Source organism: Sinohyriopsis cumingii, chromosome 15 (genome assembly GCF_028554795.1).
Source record: "Sinohyriopsis cumingii isolate HCF-2022 chromosome 15, ASM2855479v2, whole genome shotgun sequence".
In the NCBI taxonomy this organism is placed as follows: Eukaryota; Metazoa; Mollusca; class Bivalvia; order Unionida; family Unionidae; genus Sinohyriopsis; species Sinohyriopsis cumingii.
The window spans coordinates 35,233,370-35,251,495 of NC_142975.1; the positions used below are offsets into that span (position 1 = coordinate 35,233,370).

Genomic DNA, 18,126 nt, shown 5'->3' on the forward strand with positions numbered 1-18,126 from the left:
ATGATGATGGCTATATCTTATGACAGGTATTATTCTGTGAAATCCCATAAGTGAGGTATAATAATAATTTATGGAGAGGAATGAAATATATTGAGTGTTTCAGAAATATAATTCACTAAGCATAATGGGTACCAATGATGATAGATGAGCAATCAGGTGTCTGTTGTAATTGCTTTTACAGTTGGTAGGGAATATAGAAATGTGCTGTGTCTGTACATCCATCCAGACATCCATCATTTGGGCAGTCCCCTCTTTCAGTCACACTTTTGTTAATTAGAGTTCACCTCCAGTACCATTCAAGATATGATTATGAAACTTGGTACTCAGATCCAAAACTTCTCAAGATGTCTTTTGCTAACTTTGCACACTTTTTGGACTGATTGTTTCAATTTTCACGCTTCTTTAATTTAATATTTTTTTATGGTTTTGTATATCAGTCCCTCCAATCAATCATTTGCTCTCTCAGTTAGGGACCCAGTTGGCCAAGTGGTGTAAAGGGCTCGCCTTTACCGATCACTGCTATCTCACCTGCCTATGTGGGTTCAAGTCTCAGGCTCAGCGTATTCATATGATACTTGTGCATGTGTGTGTCAAGTTTTCTTTCTTTGCATCACTGTCCATTTTCATTATTTTCACAAAACTAATTAGTACCCAGTAAATAATGAAAATAGTGTATACTGATGTCCTGATAGGGTATTCTGAAAATGGACATTTCAGATCTTCAAACAGTCATGACCAGCATTTACAAAGCCCTAATGTATACAAGGCTGCTAGGGACCTAAGCTTCTGGGAAAAATATGCATGCAATTCTGAAATAATGTGTCCTTTCTCTCATTACCTTGTGTGTCGTAATGACGTATCTCATTTTCCCCTCGGATACTACCAGTTTTTATATCGTGTTCTGCTATGGCCAATCTGCAGTATAGCTAAAGGCAAGACTTATTAAGTAAACGGCACGAAGCCAGTGTGGCTGATTAACAGGTACTCCATACCACTGTAATTATCTTGTGAATAGAACTGTCCCTCCGAAGACTACTTTCGCCTGATTTCATAGAAACCATTGTTTTGTTGAGTGTGTAAATAAGCACCTGTGATTGTTAGCAAACAAATAATGTCCTGTTTTGTTGTAACTGTTTTTAAATTAAATAGGTGTTGACATGAAGTAATCAAAGCTTTCTCAATTTGATCTGGACAATATTGTCAAATCATCAACATGCCATTGTACTTATAACTGGTATTGAAGTATGTGTTATTTGTATCAGGCACTACAGAATCTGGTTAGCAGAGGTCATTTTCTTTTTTACTGGACATTGACTTGTGATGAAAATGACACTAATACCAGCAAAAGGCAAAAAAAAATTGAAGGTTCCTATTAATAGGTGATCTGCCGTCTTGGGATATTTTGCCACCCTACAAATACCAAGAAAAATTTATCTCTTATATACAGTCCTTGTTATTCCTTGGGGCCAGCTCATAAGGCATTTAAAACTGTTTACTAATTACTAATTAACGTATTAATTAATGTATTCATTTTGAATGAGGTGTATTGTTTCATTCCTTGATTGTTTAGTTAATGATGGTAGTTTACATTCTCATATACAGTACGTCATAATGCCAGATGTTTAATTGTGAAAATTTCCTTGGTGTGAATCAAGATGCAAGTTTACATGGAGAGAAAAAAATACACATCATTCTTTATGAACATTCTTTTTTAAGGAAAAATATTGTCATTTTAGTGTGATGTTATAAATAGGTTAGAATATAATAAAATTATGTTTGTATACTTTTTCATCCTTTTGAAGGTGAAGGACTCCCAAGTTTAGTTTTTACAAGGGACTCTCACTTGTTTATTCTTGCAGGTCAACCATCAGTGATCTGACCAGTTAGTGAAGTTTTTACAAAACCTAGCCTGTGATTCAAGCACCATCAAATTGTTCTTTGTTTAGTTTAGCACCAGAAATGATCATTCACGACTCATCCCTAACAAAATTCAGGCCTTTTTTGAAATACTGCATAATATTTTACAACTATAACACATTGAGTTTGAGTTACAGGCAAATTATCACTTGTTCTGACAACTGAAATTTAAAATTGTATTGCCCAGCACTTTTATTTAACAAAATGGGAAATTCTTGCATTTGATTTCCACACCCTTAATTTTAACCCGATATTTGATTTTATTGAAAAAAAATATATTGTTTTTGTAAATATGACATAAATGTGACAAGAAATACTTGGTGAAACTTAAATAAGTGTTATTCAAATGCAGTTTAATACATTTTTGATGTACATAATTAAAGAAAGTGAAAATAACAGTTGTGAAGAGATTAATTTTTGTGTTGTATATTAGCTTATAATGTTATATAGGAAATAAATTTACTTTTTGTTTCAGAGGGCCTTATTGGTATAATAGTTACATTTGTGCTGGTGTTCATTGTTGGCATCATCATTGGTTTACTAATATGCAGGAGGTATGTATTCTACATTGATGTATTTGCCCACATGTAATATGCTTTCTGATGTAATTATTACATCATGTGAAAATTATTCAGGTCTAACTACAATGAATTACTTTATCACAGTATGCATTTCACCATGACTACAGAATACTACACTAGGTAGCAGGCTCAATTACTATAAATGTCTTTGGATGCCACATTTTTCACATGATAAAAAAGGTCTTATTACCTTCTCCTGAGAAAACTATTTGAGAAAAGATTAAGCTGGTTGGCACTTTGGAGTATGAATTTCTTATCTGATTTTGGTGAAACTGTATAACTATTGTCAAGATATCAGTCCAGTTCAGTGATACTTGAGATGTTCATCAATGAGGTGGTCTTGCATCTGATTGGCTGAGCTTGTGACCATTTTGGAAGCCATATATTTTTGTTCCAATTAGAATGTAACTTACATCATCAGTCTGTTATTGAGGTCCAAGATGAATAATATCCTTGCATAATAATGAGGTGATCTTGCATCTGATTGGCTGAGCTTGTCACCATTTTGGCAGCCATATATTTTTGTTCCAATTAGAATGTAACTTACATCATCAGTCTGTTACTGAGCTCCAAGATAAATAATTTCCTTGCATAATAATGAGGTGATCTTGCATCCTATTAGCTGAATTTGTTAGCAGTCTGTAAGCCAGATTTTCTGACCAGATTTTGGAAGAGTTTGATAAAACGCGAATTTCATGCATATTAATGAGGTGTTCATGGACCTGATGGGCTGAGATTGTTTCAGCTCTGTTGGAATTCTAGTAACAATTTTAAACAAATGTAAATCTTGAACATTTTCTTTATTTATTTTTATGAGTCAGATCTGAGTATATTAACACATTAACCCCTAGCAACGACTTTACGGGGCAGGAGGTAGTAGCCTACTGCCGAGCTCTGTAGCGTCATGGTCATGTATGATACACTAAAGTGGGTGGTATTATAGAAAGGTAGACAGATGTAGCTACAGTGATGCTAAATAATCTGGAATATATAGTTGCACTACAAAATACAGATAAAAACCCCTCATTTTTGACCCCGCTTTTTACTACCCAAAATTTGCACGTGGTCGGAATCTGATTTTGTGTCTGGATTTTAGACTTTTTGGTCTCAGATCGAAGGCAAACCAGAATGAACTGCAAACAGACAGATGAGCCTTTGCAAAAAGTAGGATAAGATGGGCTTTTGGAATAAAGAGTGGTCTCCATACAAAAATAATGGCTCCGTTTAGCAAAAAAAACACAAAAAACCCCAAAACAAGTCCAACTTTTACCCTTCTGCTCATGCACGAGTCAAATAGCCAACAAAAATCGACGTTTCTAACACCACTAGGCAGTATTTTATTGAAAGATGACTGGGGATTAGGTGTTTTTGAGTCTATTCAGAAATAGCTTTCAAAATGTGTTTCCTATTTGATTTTTAGACAAAAATGACAACAAGCTACAAGGGTTTAATGTGTTAATGATATTGACAGCAGCTTTAAACCACCTGTTTTCTCTAACTAAAGCAAGGGAAGTAATCCATAATATTGACTATTGAGAATCACATGTTTATGGTTGCAGAATTCTTCCCCTTGCATAAAATAGGGAAACATGACAGCAAATAAGTTTTACAATATAAGAAGTGTAATTTCAATGAGCCAGTATTCCAAATTTACCTAAATAACAAAGTTTTTTGCAATTCAGAACTTTAGAAGCAGTATTGATTCAAATTTTGTTAGAGAATTTGAGCTATTGCCAGTTAGCATACAAAAATTGATCTGCCATGCTGTTTTTTGGGATCAGAATTTCTATACATAGGCATATATATATATATATATATATATATATATATATATATATATATATATATATATATATATATATATATATATACCTTTGTTTAAACACAATGCTTTTTGTTTTAATATTGATTTTACTCCAGTAAGAAAATATTTATTGTCAAAACATTGTCTCAAGTGTCTACAGTTATATGCAAATTATATCTAAAACTTTGCACCATTTGAAAGTCTGAAATATTTAGAAGCAAGATTGATATGATGGTGAAATAATGTTTATCAGTTTGCTTGTATTGTCATGTTAAAGTATCATTGTTACCCCATGCATTGTAATATATTAAAATACCATTATTTGCCAATTATTTTAAACTTACAGTTTGTATTTCAGCAAGAGACTCAATAATTATACCTTTATCTTTGAACATGATTTTTTTGTAAAGCAAGTAAAATTTGATGTGATATAAAGTTTGGGAGATGATTTACATCAGGTTCTTTCTTTTCGTAGCTGTTCTGCCCAATCCTGGCTAATGGAGCAGTCATCTAATATGTTAGAATGGAATGATCATTTGTTATATAAGACAGGTGAACAATATCAGGTCTGCTATGGCTGCTTATATAAGGCCCCTGGCCATAAGATACTCTGGTATTGTCCTTATTCTGCAAGGCATCATTGGTAATGCATCATCTGTCCATTTGCAATTGCTATTTACAACTTTTCAACTCTAATTCTGTGTACTTTTGCCAATTACATACAATGTATTATGACCTAAACTCTATCTTGACAGTTATTTTTCCCCCTTTTGTGGAATGGACCAAAATTTGTTGGACTTAACTTTTTACTGTAAACTAACTTTTCATTTGCACATTAGATACCTCATAGATAGTGTCAAAATGCACTGGAATTAATAGCAGTCATGTCAAACATAGATTTGGATTTCAGACCAAAAAGTGTTCTCTGATTATTCTGGCATATTAATCCATCCTCACCTGGCAGCAGAAAAAATTGTTGTAGTAAATGTTGCAAAATTCTGTATTTCCAGATCACCTCAGTGGTTATGAAAACTACTAATATTTGATCTTTGTGAATTCAGTTTGCTACTCCTGAATGGAGTATTACAATTAATATAAGATTTTCACAGAAAGACTAATGCCAGTTTTGTGTCTTATATGGCCACCATGGCAACCAGCTTTAAAATCTTGTTTCTGTTATTCTTCATGAACAGAAAATCATATCAACATGGGGTTTCCACATCTTGTGTGTTGGTACTAGTGGTGCCACCACGATATTAAAAATGGCCACCAGAGTTACCATCTTGACAATCTTGTTATCACTACTCCTCTTAAAATAGAAAGTCATATTAAGTATAGGGTTTGCTCTATAATATCTGCTTGCTTCTAAATAAAATTGGTGCCAGCTGAACATCCAATATCATCACCACACTGACCATCTTGAAAATCTTGTCATTGCTACTCCACCTAGAAAGGAAAGTCATATAAGTATAGGGTTTTCCCTATAATATCTGGTTGCTTCTATATAAAACTGGTGCCAACTGAACATCCAATATTGTAACCAGTGACCATCTTGGAAATCTAATTGCTACTCCACCTAAATGGATGGTTGTTATGAACATGGTGTTTTTTCTATTAAAAGACTTCGTATAATGTCTGACTGGTGAAACGATATCTGTTTGGTTTTTAGGTGAAATTGGTGCTGATTTAACATGCAATAACCAAACTGTTATTTTTTCTGCTCCTCCTGAATGGGAAGTCATCTGAGCATGGGAGTGTTTTTTTCACCCAAAGTTCTCTTGGCGTCTTTCCGGTTTTAAATAATTTTTTTATGATATCCTATATGGTCACCATAACAGCCATCATGAAAATCGCATTGTTGCTACTTTAGATGGAAAGTCGTATCAGAATTTGGTTGTTCTAGTTGGTACTGAATGAAAATTGTGCAGATCTGACATCCAGTATGGCCACCATGGCAGCCATCATGCCAATCTTGGTGTCGCTATTTCCCCTGAATGGAAACTCATGTCATCATGGGGTTTTCAGTTGAAGACTTCTTGTGGTATCTAGCTGATCTTGTTGATCTGACATCTTGAAAATCTTGCTGTTGCTACTTTTCTAGAATTTAGGGTGTTTTCACTAAACGACTTCATGCTATTTAGTTGGTGCTAAATGGAAACGGTGCATCGGATATATCCAATATGGCTGCCATAATGAAAATATAAAAAAATCTTGTAACGACTACTCCTGAATGAATGGCTCATATTGGTACATGGTTTTCAGCAAAAGTCTCCAAATAGTGTCTAGTTTATGCAAACAAAAATGGTGCCAATCACACTGCTGCCCTAGCAGCTTGAAAATGTCAGACTTGGTACCAACAGTCAGCAGTAGAAAAGAACAAATGGTCTCATCTTGAATACCTGGAAATTCTTGTCAAACAATATAGAATCCCACTGAGTTAATTGTTTTTCTTTTTTTAATGTGTTGGTCTAATGTGTTTTTATATTCCAGTCATCCATTCCTCAATAAAAAGGTTATATAATTATTTCCCCAAGTAAGATTTCATTTAAATTAAGGAAATGCTGACAGTGAACATGTCACATATTTTACTGCTAATTGCATTATATGACAACTGTACATGTCACATATTTTACTGCTAAGTGCTTTATATGACGACTGTACATGTCACATATTTTACTGCTAATTGCTTTATATGACGATTGTACATGTCACATATTTTACTGCTAATTGCTTTATATGATGACTCTACATTTCACATATTTTGCTGCTAATTGCTTTATATGATGACTGTACATGTCACATTTTACTGCTAATTGCTTTATATGATGACTGTACATGTCACATATTTTACTGCTAATTGCTTTATATGACGACTGTACATGTCACATATTTTACTGCTAATTGCTTTATATGATGAGTGTACATGTCACATATTTTACTGCTAATTGCTTTATATGATGACTGTACATGTCAAACATTTTATTGCTAATTACTTTATATGACGACTGTACATGTCACACATTTTACTGCTAATTACTTTATATGATGACTGTACATGTCACATATTTTACTGCTCATTGCTTTATATGATGACTGTACATGTCACATATTTTACTGCTAAGTGCTTTATATGACAACTGTACATGTCACATATTTTACTGCTAATTGCTTTATATGATGACTGTACATGTCACATATTTTACTGCTAATTGCTTTATATGATGACTGTACATGTCACGTATTTTACTGCTAATTGCTTTATATGACGACTGTACATGTCACATATTTTACTGCTAATTGCTTTATATGACGACTGTACATGTCACATATTTTACTGCTAATTGCTTTATATGATGACAGTGTACATGTCACATATTTTACTGCTAATTGCTTTATATGACAGTCAAGTTAGGTATCCTCCTCACCCAGATCCACACAAAATATTGACCACCATAATGCCCCTTCTTGTTACTTTATAGTCAGATAAAGAAGTAACTAATGTTGCCTTGACTTATTCAGAGATTGCAAAACGTTTTCCTATTTTCTTATAAAATCCATGAGATAGGTGTAAATAGTATTTAAATCCAACAAAATTATAACCAGCATAGTAAAATATATGGTAATATCTGTTTTCAAATGAGTTTTCAAATTGTGTGATCTCTTTTCAGACGACATAGGAAGCGCTATTCGGAAGATTATTCTGTAGCATTTAACAACATAACATATGTTGCACAACCAAAGCAGCAATCCAGCAGGATAAAGAACACAAATGCCAGACAGCTTCTTAATACAGCCAATGAAACAGATGAAAGTGACATTGATGAAACGGTCCATTATGCTGAAATTGATGACACTAAACCAAGCTGTAGTGTAGAGCTTCCTGAAGAAAAGGAAGGAGCATGTGTGTGTGACAGTGGTCAAAAAATGGACGAGTCACCATATGAGGAAATCCATGCAGATGTTAAGATGTCAAGAGAAGATAACTCTGATGACTCTGCCCATGTTGGAGCCAGTGGGTTGTCTCCCTTTACACCAGAATTTCTGAAGAAAGACACAACTGTTGCACTGACATACTCTAATAATTTGTACAGCATGAAGGCATGAAAGTTTTGGAAACATTGCTTATCTGTAAGCAACATGAATAGTCATAATGTCATAATTATACAGCTAATGAAAATAGTGTAATATACTTACCTTGGAAATTACTTTAAGTGTGTTTATTGTGATGGTTTTTACAAGACTCTTCCTTGTTAATGATCTTTTGTTTGTTTTGGTTTTTGTTACTGTATATGTGAAAATTTCCAGGTAGTTTAATTTTCATCATTTTTTAAGTATGCTTAAAAAGAACAACAATTTAGCCTGGCATAAATTGTTGTTAACCATCATCAGGTAAATGCCATAAGAACAGAAAACTTGAAATTTGAATATTCAAACATAGTTTTCCAACTTGGAAATTGGAACAATTTAATGATGTGGGAATAACCCCTACTAGGAACTGAAATTAGGTCTTTGATTACGGCACTCACTAATTGTCTGCAAGCACCAACCAAAATACTGTTGTACTCTCTTTGTCCAAGCACACATCCCCAAAAGGGAATGCAACTTGGTCATGAATGCTGACATTCATACATGGCAGACATTTGTCAGCTGTGATGTATTCCTTGTAGTCTTTGAAAAGTGGCAGGTTTTTAGGATCAGTATCAGGTCAATATCTGCTTTGTCAAATGTTCATGTGTTGCCAGCAGTTAACTATGAATGCAGTGTTAGTCCATTGCTCTTTCACAAAAGTGTTTGTGGTTTTGATAGCAATAGTCTCTTCTCATTCTTTCACTGTTTATTCTAAGAAATGATGAACAGGCAGCTTTTTTTTTCCATGTCCACATGGTAACTACATTCAGGCTTGAGTTCCATGATCTTTGGCAAAAACATATATATATTATAAAGCAGATTATTGTGGGTGAGAGGGGTTGTGTTTTGGCAATATTTACTTTTAGTGTTTTTTGTAAAATGCAATATCCATGAAAATTCCTAAAATTCGCATTATAGCAAGTAAAAATGAAATAATATATGACATTGCAAAACTATAAAAGAAATTCTTTGTTGGAATAAAAGTGCAATATTTAAAATTATACAAATTACTTGATATACAGTAAAGTAAATGAGCACCATGTTTAGTGTTTATATTTTCTAGTGTCCATATTTTCTGGTATCTTTGAGTTGCCTAATGGCTATATTGAGTTGCCTAGTGTCATTAATCAGTTGTCTGCTGTCTGTGTTCACTTGTCTAGAGTCTATATTTTCTAGTGTCTTCGAGCTGTTTAAAGTCTGTATTAAGTCGTATCATGTTTATATAGAGTTGTCTAGTGTAAATAATTGGTTGTCTAATGTCTCTGTTGAGTTTTCTAGAGTCTGTATTGTCTAGAATCTTTGACTTGTTTAATGTTTGTATTTAGTTGTATCATGTCTGTACTGAGTTGTCTAGTGTCAGGGTCTTTTGTTTGGAAACCTTTATTCCAAGTGGAAGACAGCAGCTTACTTTGAACACAGGCACATTTATACTTGATACACATTGAAATTAAACAAATTCTAACATATATAAGAATAACGAGATTGAACTATCTATTTTATTTATTTTACATGAGGTTCATGTCATTGGTTAAGCAAAGAACTAATCTTTATATTGGTAAATATTTGCCATTTGTGTGTGTTGTGGAAAATGATTAAACGTTTAAAGTTCCTATATATTTTTATCTGCCACCAAATTGTGTCCAAATGTCATTAGATCTATCTGAACGTACATTTCTGTGTTCTTTTCTTGTATTTAATATTTTTCATATGTGAGTACACACATAATGCATGGAAAGTGGCAAATAGGCAGGAAAAGCACGAGTAAATGACTTGAATGCCGCTTTGTGATAGGTATGTTATTTCTAATCAATTTAAACAATGAAAACTGAGGTTCTTCACCAGCCTGTTCCCAAGGAAGAGTACTGCATCTTCATTGACCGGACAGAGCTGAAAGTAGTCCACCAGTTCACCTACCTGGGCTGTGTGATATCCTCTGATGCTAAGATTGACAATGAAATAGATAACAGACTGGCCAAAGCAAAGAGCGCCTTTGACAGACTCTATAAACGAGTGTGGTACAACACCCGTCTCAAGAGAGATACAAAGGTCAGTCTACAGAGCTGTTGTACTGACCACCCTCCTATATGGTGCAGAATCCTGGGTCACCTACAGCCGCCACCTTAACCTCCTTGAATATTTCCATCAGCGCTGCCGTCACACCATCTGCAACATCCACTTTAGTGACGTTGACACCAACACTGAAGTCCTCAATCAAGGAGGGATTACTAGAGTTGAGGCCACATTTATGAAGATATAGCTACACTGGGCAGGGTACATCTCCAGGATGGAGGATTATCGCCTGCCAAAGATCACACTGTATGGTGAGCTGTCCACTGGCCACTGTGATAGATTGGCACGTTGAAAGAGATATAAAGAGTCCTTGGAAAAGACCCTCACCACCCATGGCATCGATCCCCGCCAATTGGCATCACAAGCTGCTGACCGTGAAAGCTGGTGATGTACAGTTCAATAGGTCATTGCCACTTTTGAACAAAACAGGTGGGCCAGATTGGAGGAAAAAGATGGGGGTGAAAAAAACTGGGAACCAGTGGCAGCACCCACCAAAACCCAGACATTTCCCTGCAGCCTTTGCGGATGGACATGTCTGTCATGTATTGGGCTTGTCAGCCACCAGCACGCATGCAATAGACTAAATCTTTCCTAAATCTTTGCAGGCAAAGTCAAGCCAACATTCATATTTTATTGTTTTCTTCCAAAAAGAGAACTGTGAACTACTGTGTTGGTATCTTATGTTGTTTTATACAAAATAATGCCATTGACAAAATGTCTGTTTATTTTTTAATCAATTGCATTGGTTCTTTTTTTATGTGCCTCTTATTATGGTTGGGTCTTTAAATTACTGGCTTGTTGCAAGCATCAATCCATTGAAATTTGTACTTCTAAATGGTAAGTTTCAGCAGTAAATAGTGTCATTATTTACAGCATTTCAACACATTTCCTTGAGAAAGTTTCATTCCATTAGGTACATGTACATAAGGCGAAAGGCTAACAACTGTTATTTAGATATTGATTTCACAATGGAAGCTGCTTCGCATAAGTGTATAGATCTTGCATTGAGGCAAATAATCTGTCATTAATTTTATGTTTCATCTTCTCAGACTTGTACTACTATACATTGCCCATGTCCAAATGTTATAAATTTATATATGCCATACATTAGGTGGTTCATATGTCCAGCCATCATTAATTTTTATATGCCATGCATTAGGTGGTTCATATGTCAAATCATCATTAATTTTTATATGCCCAGAATAGGATGGTTCATATATCCATCCATCATAATTTTTATATGCACAGAATAGGGTGGTTCAAATGTCCATCCCTTATCAATATTTATATGCCCAGAATAGGGTGGTTCATATGTCCATCCATCATCAATTTTTATATGCCAGGCATTAGGTGGTTCATATGTCCATCCATCATAATTGTTATATGCCCAGAATATCGTGGTTCATATGTCCATCCATCATAATTTTTATATGCCCAGAATAAGGTGGTTCATTTGTCCATCGATCAATTTTTATATGCCCAGAATAGGGTGGTTCATATGTCCATCCATCATCAATTTTTATATGCCAGGCATTAGGCGGTTCATATGTCCAACTGTCATAAATTTGTATATGCCCAGCATTAGGTGTTTAATTTGTCCAACTGTCATAAATTTGTAAAGCCCACCATTAGGTGGTTAATTTGTCCAGCTGTCATAAATTTGTAATGCCCAGCCATAGGTGGTTCATATGTCCAACTGTCATAAATTTGTATATGCCTAGCATTAGGTGGTTCTTATTTCCATTGGTCATATATTTTTATATACCCAGCATAAAGTGGTTCATATGCCCAACTGTCATACAATTTTATTTGCCCAGCATTAGGTGGTTAATTTGTCCAACTCATAAATTTGTAATGCCCAGCATTAGGTGGTTCATATGTCCAACTGTCATAAATTTGTATATGCCCAGCATTAGGTGGTTCTTATTTTCATTGGTCATATATATTATTATATGCCCAGCATAAGGTGGTTCATATGCCCATCTGTCATAATGTTTTATATGCCCAACATAATTTGTTCATACCATAGTATGATGTCTGTCTCCATCAGTTTTGTTACCTGTTTATTTTTATCATGAACTGATAATATGAAACATTGATAGTAGCTTGCTTTTTAGGTTAGGCAGACAGTCAATCAAATCACGGGGATCAAAAGAAAGATAACTGTTTCAAGATAATAACTTCACTTGTATACTAGATGCCTTGACAGGATTATAAATTGTTTGTATATTAGATTGGATAAAAATCTGATGATATTTGGACCATTGGTCAAAGGTTAAGGTTACAGTGACTTGTAGAAGAAGGTTTTAGAAGGATATCTTGACTGTACTTTTACCATACTTTATGGATGGTATGCATTAAATTCTAGGAAGAAGCCTATTCATTTTGGGGTTAGAGATCAAGGTCACTTGAACTGAAAGAAGGAAAAATAATTTCGAAAGCTCCACTTAAGTTCCGTACATCATGCCTTGAGTAAATTTTTTGGATGGTTTGTATTTGAAACCAGGAAGTTGCATTGATTTTGCTTTATTGGTCAAAGATGCAGGTCAGCTGGAAACCAAGAAGAAAAATGGCTTTCACAAAAGTAAGTTCTGTTCAGCAAAACCGTGAATAAACTTTGTACAAGGCTTGCATTTTGATACCAGGATGGTACATGTACATTTTGGGCTCAATTGGTGAGAAATCGAGGTTATAATGACTGAAAGAAGAGCAATGGTTCCCAAGAAAATAAATTGATATAGTGTGTGTATAATGTGCTAGGCTTATTATTCTAGTCTTTTTGTATTCATTTACATGATATGCTGATAATTTACCCAGCATGTATATATAGCATAGTGTAAGTTTTGTGCCAAAGTATCTACTATATTGTGATTACTGCCAATAATATAATGTGCAATTGTATAAATTATATGATCAATACCAATTAATTTTTTTTATAGTAATTACAGGTTGAATAATGTTAATGCTTATGATATACTATTTGTATGTTGTGACAATTCATATAAATAGGGTCTTGTTCAGCAAAGTTGGTGAAACCAGATGATAATCACATTTTCACTTCATCCATCTGCCTGTTTTATCTGTCCATCCATCAACAGTTTAACTTCAAGGTTCCCACGCTACCGGAAAATCTGGAGAAATGATACATTTTTCCCGATCGTGTAAAGTTCTGAAATTTCGTAAATATTTATTAAAGTCGGGAAAACCCCAGGAATTTTCCATCACTACTTGACGCCTGAAACAATCACATAGTTGAGTCTTAACTAAAGTGATCATGAGATGAATTTGTTGAGTTCGAACCAGAATATTTGAAGGGTGTAGTATGGGTCATTTGGGTGCTTGCAATAAATATCTATGCTGAGTCAATCCAAATGCTCTTTGGATTAGATTCATCTAGTAGACTTTTTTTTAAAAGTCCGCTCGATATCTGTATCTTTCCTTACGTGGAAGGTATGAACATTACTCTAGCATCATAAGAGGCAAACATCATGGTGGCAAAGTGTAGCCGCTTACCAGTTGGCCTAGCAAACTTTAAACGTTATTAGATAAAGTGATATTTGCATGAAATGGATATGAAAATGACTTATTTTCTCAGAAATTGTTAGTATTAAAATCGTAATGTCTATAATCTGCTGAAAGACAAGATAAAACTACAGTGTTGATCAAATGTGACCTGGTACTCTCTATTTGCATTGCTAGTTGCATGAGTATACAAATCTAACACTTTCAGATGTAGAGAAAATAAAAAATAAAAAAATTAAATGAAAGCCGTATACTGGTTGTAATAAAAATACAAAAACGAAAGAACACAAAATTTTCCATATTTATATATTCTGAGAACAACTTCTTTGGTTTTGTTGTAACACGTGACTACCACGTTGACATGTGCTCTCTGCTTGATAAATCAGACTGGCTAGATTACTAGTTTTTACAAAAAGTATCTGACTTTCATTTAATATAATTGAATTTCTCTACAACAACATTAAAATGGAGTTTGTTGTTGACATCACAGGACTAATGGATTTCCAATGTCATTTGAGATTTATGAAATGACTAGTAATGCAAATGGCAAGTACTTGGTCAGGTTCATCATTGCCATAGTTTCATGTAGTCTTTCAGCTTATTAAAGACATAATGATTCTAATCTTGCCATTTTCTTATCGATTTCATGCAGGTACTAGTTAATATAACATAAGTTTAAATTTTCTAGACCCACTGGTAAGTGACTACCATGTGTTGCTACTGCATTGTTCTGGCAAATTCGAAATTTTCGATATGCAATTGCAACGACCACACACACCAACCTAAATGTCCAAATATGAAAAATGGAGTGGGAATATTTGGAGGAAGCCCGATTAGAAAATGGATTGCTATTTCTTTTAAACCAAATTTGTAGTCCAAATTGTTGAATCTCAGCTGAAATGAGAAATTGTCGTCCCTTGCATTATATATTAAAAAATGATTTAGGCCCCTGTGTCAATACAAGTTTGGGGATTGGTTTAATGAATTGCAAGAAGACAAGTTTATTTTACAGAAAATTCAGTCCTTGTTTATACAACAGTATATAATTTTGAAGGTCTTTTGTCAAAATTTAAATCAACTCTTTTGAAAATATTTTTTTAACCATATGATCTTAAGGAGATTAGTTTGTTTGAAAAATCTTTCTTGTGATTTTATTGGCACAGATAAATTTTTGGTTAAACTCTCTTTGTTACAAGACATGATTCTGATTATTTGCATTTATTGTTTTTTAATACTGTAGTAGGAAATGTTTACTTTCTATAAGATGCAAATATATATGTTGCTATAGAATTCTTTAAAATTAAAGGTTTGAAAGGAAACAAAACTAATTCATGTTCATTATGTTGTTCCCACTTAGCAACATAATGCAGGTCAGCAAAATAAAGTTAGAATTTTTATTTTGTACATTGAAATGACTTTACATGCCAATTTACAGGAATATAATCAAACTTGTTTCGTGTGATACATTTTGTGGTTTTGTACACGATCATCTTTTCTGGCTTTGATGTTTTGGAGAGTCTTGAAAGAGAACCATGTATAGATTTAGAAAAGGCATGTTTTATAATCTAAAATGTTCTTTAATTCCATTCAGTAATGGTCATATGTGAACCTTGAGAAAATTAATTTCATCCTGGAAATGACCTGGAAATTTATCTTTAGAAAAGCGTGGGAACCATGTAATTTCTGCAAATTATGGGAATTGCTGGATTCTAGCTAATTTTGATGTTCAACTTTATATTGATGAGATCTTGACAGTGTTTTCTTTCCAGCCCATTGTCATTTAGGTGAGCTATGGCATCTGATTGTTCTCCTAATTTTAGTTTCTGCAAGTTAACTTTACCCTTGTATTGATCCAGAATAAATTTCAGCATTTTGAACATCATTAAGAGGAGTTATGCCCCTTGATCAGCTTTAGTTGTCTTTGGTTTCCACAGCATCACTTTGTGATGTTCATTTGGAATTTATTCAAACTTTGTATGCTGTTTTATATTGATGGGACTTTAATAAATCTGATTTAAAATAGTTTGTAACATCACATGCATGAGTTGTGTCCCCTTTTCTTCTCCACCTTCCCCACAGATAATTTTCCATCTTCTTGATATTGGTTTCTATGTACCAATTATTGCTCGGTTTCAACCATATTGATATGCAGCTTTTTATCGATGAAATAGTAAATGGTTTTGCTTTTCAGCATTGCCAATCTTTTAGAATTATGGCCCCTGATTTCTGTCCCCTTCATTTTCTGCGGCATAACTGTGCTAGAAGTAATTTTATTTCAACCAAATTAAACACATCATTGTATTGATAAAACCTTGAATGAGTTAAACAGCGTCATTTTAAGGAGTTATGGCCCCTGGTGGTCAACCAGAGTTAAGTTTCTGCAGCTTTACTTAAGGAAGTATTTGGTGGATTTCAGCTACATTTTGAGACATTGAATGGGCTATTTTCAACATTCTGTTTTTTAAGTTGGAGTTACTACTCCTGATTGCCTGCCCAACTAACTTTGGTTTGTGCATCTTTGCTTTACCTAAGATGGTTGTAATGTAACCCAGTTTGGCACACATCAAGGCTGTAATTTAACCAAACTTGGCACACATCATGGTTGCATTGAAGCAAATTTGTCGCACTTCATTTTTGTAATTTAACCCAAGTTTTCACACATCATGGTTGTAATTTAACCAAAATTAGGCTTGCATCATGGTTGTAATTTAACCAAAATTAGGCTTGCATCATGGTTGTAATTTAACCAAAATTAGGCATGCATCATGGTTGTAATTTAATTGCACCTGGCAAAAAATGAATAAGGAGATCTCACATTGTTAGTTTAGTAAAGTACATTTGACTGCAGTGTCCACCAGGAAGAGTGAAATGTGTGTGTGTATGTATGTATATGCATATATATATATATATATATATATATATATATATATATATATATATATATATATATATATATATATGTGTGTGTGTGTGTGTGTGTGTGTGTGTGTGCTTGTAAGTCAAGGCCAGCTGTATAGATCCAGAACTGCCACCACATAATGTGCTGATAGAGCTTGGTTTATGCAGTCTGTAAAGAATATTCAGTAGAAAATTAGCATAGACCGTGATCTGCTGGTGCGTTATGCAATGACAGATCAGGGTCTATGTTGTTTAAGTTGGAAGTGACTTATAAGTTAGTATATATAGTACCTAAATAAGATTTCTTGTTATTTTTGTGTTAGGTGTGGAATTAATTGTTTGTAACAAAATCGGTCTTTTTTTCTTAGTTTCCAACAATTTTTAAATTTTTATTAAGAAAACGTTTGCTGTACCAAAATTAGAGGATATAACTTTTAAAATGTTTTTTAATTGATATTTATTACAAATCAGAATATATAAAAACACTGACAGACAATGTACTGACCGATCACATGACCCTAACCCCACCAACAGGACCTATAACAATATCCACAATTACAATTGCCCAAATGTGGTGTCATGCTCTTGATGCCATCCATGTCCAGAGGAGGAAAAAGAAATATGGGAAGGATTCTTAATTCTTGGATTATTTTTTATTTTAGTTTGCTGTCTTAATGGTAGAAACTGAATAGAAATTAACTTTGTACTTTTTCATATGTGCTTTTAATAGATGAAATGTCAACCATATGGTATGGAATTGATTTGTAAACCTATCCATAGTAATGCATTTATATTGTAATTGACAGTTATAGATACAGGTTATATATATATATATATATATATATATATATATATATATATATATATATATATATATGTGTATGTGTGTGTGTGTGTGTGCAGGATATTATTATTGTCAACAGGTTTTCACTGTAATATTAATATTGTAGAATTTGTTACCTGTTTTAAGACACAGACCTGTCTGAGAAATCTGATCTGATATTCTCGTCATGTTTTCTTTTGCCTCTTAATATTGTGTAAAACAAAAAATGGCTGTTCCACTTTGGATACAGCATATAGCCTGAATATAAATAAACTGCTTTAACGTTATCATTGTGTGATGAGTTCTTGATATGTATGAAATAAATATCATCAACCTCACTGTTCCTGAGGTTTCATTATGTATAGTCATGACTAACCCCTTAA

The 18,126-nt window shown here is 33.8% G+C and overlaps 1 protein-coding gene across 1 annotated transcript in view; it reads left to right on the plus strand.

Annotated features, from left to right (window-relative positions):
- The window catches only part of LOC149781591 (uncharacterized), a 34,038-nt gene extending 16,008 nt beyond the window's left edge, over nt 1-18,030 (plus strand). The window contains exons 6-7 of the mRNA XM_089935644.1: nt 2,393-2,471; nt 7,971-18,030. Coding sequence (XP_089791770.1) covers nt 2,393-2,471; nt 7,971-8,406 — 515 coding nt within the window. The 3' untranslated portion in view covers nt 8,407-18,030. The remainder of the gene's footprint in view (nt 1-2,392; nt 2,472-7,970) is intronic.
- Nucleotides 18,031-18,126: the final 96 nt, after the last annotated feature.